The 905-nt window shown below is 62.8% G+C and overlaps 1 protein-coding gene across 1 annotated transcript in view; it reads right to left on the bottom strand.

Annotated features, from left to right (window-relative positions):
• Nucleotides 1–905, bottom strand: part of LOC104277750 (unconventional myosin-Vb-like) — a gene marked incomplete at its 3' end in the record, with an annotated part of 6,850 nt that overhangs the window by 3,105 nt on the left and 2,840 nt on the right. Inside the window, exons 8-9 of the mRNA XM_009874488.1 lie at nucleotides 355–467; nucleotides 72–238 (exon numbers count right to left, since the gene is read on the bottom strand). Of these exons, the coding sequence (XP_009872790.1) occupies nucleotides 72–238; nucleotides 355–467 (280 nt within the window). The remainder of the gene's footprint in view (nucleotides 1–71; nucleotides 239–354; nucleotides 468–905) is intronic.

Here is a 905-nt window from a genome sequence, read left to right on the forward strand (position 1 = left end):
TATGGTGGCCCTCTGGTGACCGCAGGGCACGGTTGACACTTCTCACCATCCACCCAAAGACCTGCCCGTACATATACTTGGCCAGGGCATCGCGGGAGTCGAGCGCCTGCTGCCTGGAGAGGGGCTTCAGGTAGGTCTCACCAGCAGTGACCAGCTTGCGGTGGCAGAGCCAGCGCGTCACCTGCGACGCCTCGACACCCAGCAGGGCACAGAACAGCCCCAGGGCCTCATTGTCAGGCTGCAGAGGGACAGACCCTGTCACCATAGCATGGCCGGGATGGGGCTCCTGCAACCGGCACAGCTCAGAGGCCGGTTTTGCGACGCCGGATGCGGGGTAGTAAAGATCTCGCCCACCTCCACAAAGCAGCCGTCCCCACGGCGGTCCCTCCCCCTGACCACGATGTTGCCCAGGTGCAGGATGGCAGCCAGGACGCTGAAGAGCTCCAGCTGGTCAGCCTCAGGGACACCTGGGGGCACAGCACAGGCTTGAGGGACTCTCCAGGCTGCCCCCTGTCCCATGCATCATGGACCAGAATGGCCAGTACAGAGCTGGACGCCTCAGTACTGGGATGCCCAGCACCAGCGGGAGGGCAGTCTCACTGGTTGTCTCCACCAGCCCTGGGGACCAGCCCCATCCAGAACAGCAACCACATTCTGGGCTGTGCCAAAAGCAGCGTGGCCAGCAGGTCAAGGGAGGGGATTCGGTCCCTCTACCCTGATCTTGGGAGACCCCAGCTGGAGTTCTGGAACCAGCGCAAAGCAGCGTGGCCAGCAGGTCAAGGGAGGTGATTCGGTCCCTCTACCCTGATCTTGTGAGACCCCAGCTGGAGTTCTGCAACCAGCTCTGGAGCCCCCGACACAAGGAGGACACGAATCTGTTGGAGAGGCGGCCACAAAGATGATCA

Source organism: Apaloderma vittatum, unplaced genomic scaffold (assembly GCF_000703405.1).
Source record: "Apaloderma vittatum isolate BGI_N311 unplaced genomic scaffold, ASM70340v1 scaffold30478, whole genome shotgun sequence".
Taxonomy (NCBI): domain Eukaryota; kingdom Metazoa; phylum Chordata; class Aves; order Trogoniformes; family Trogonidae; genus Apaloderma; species Apaloderma vittatum.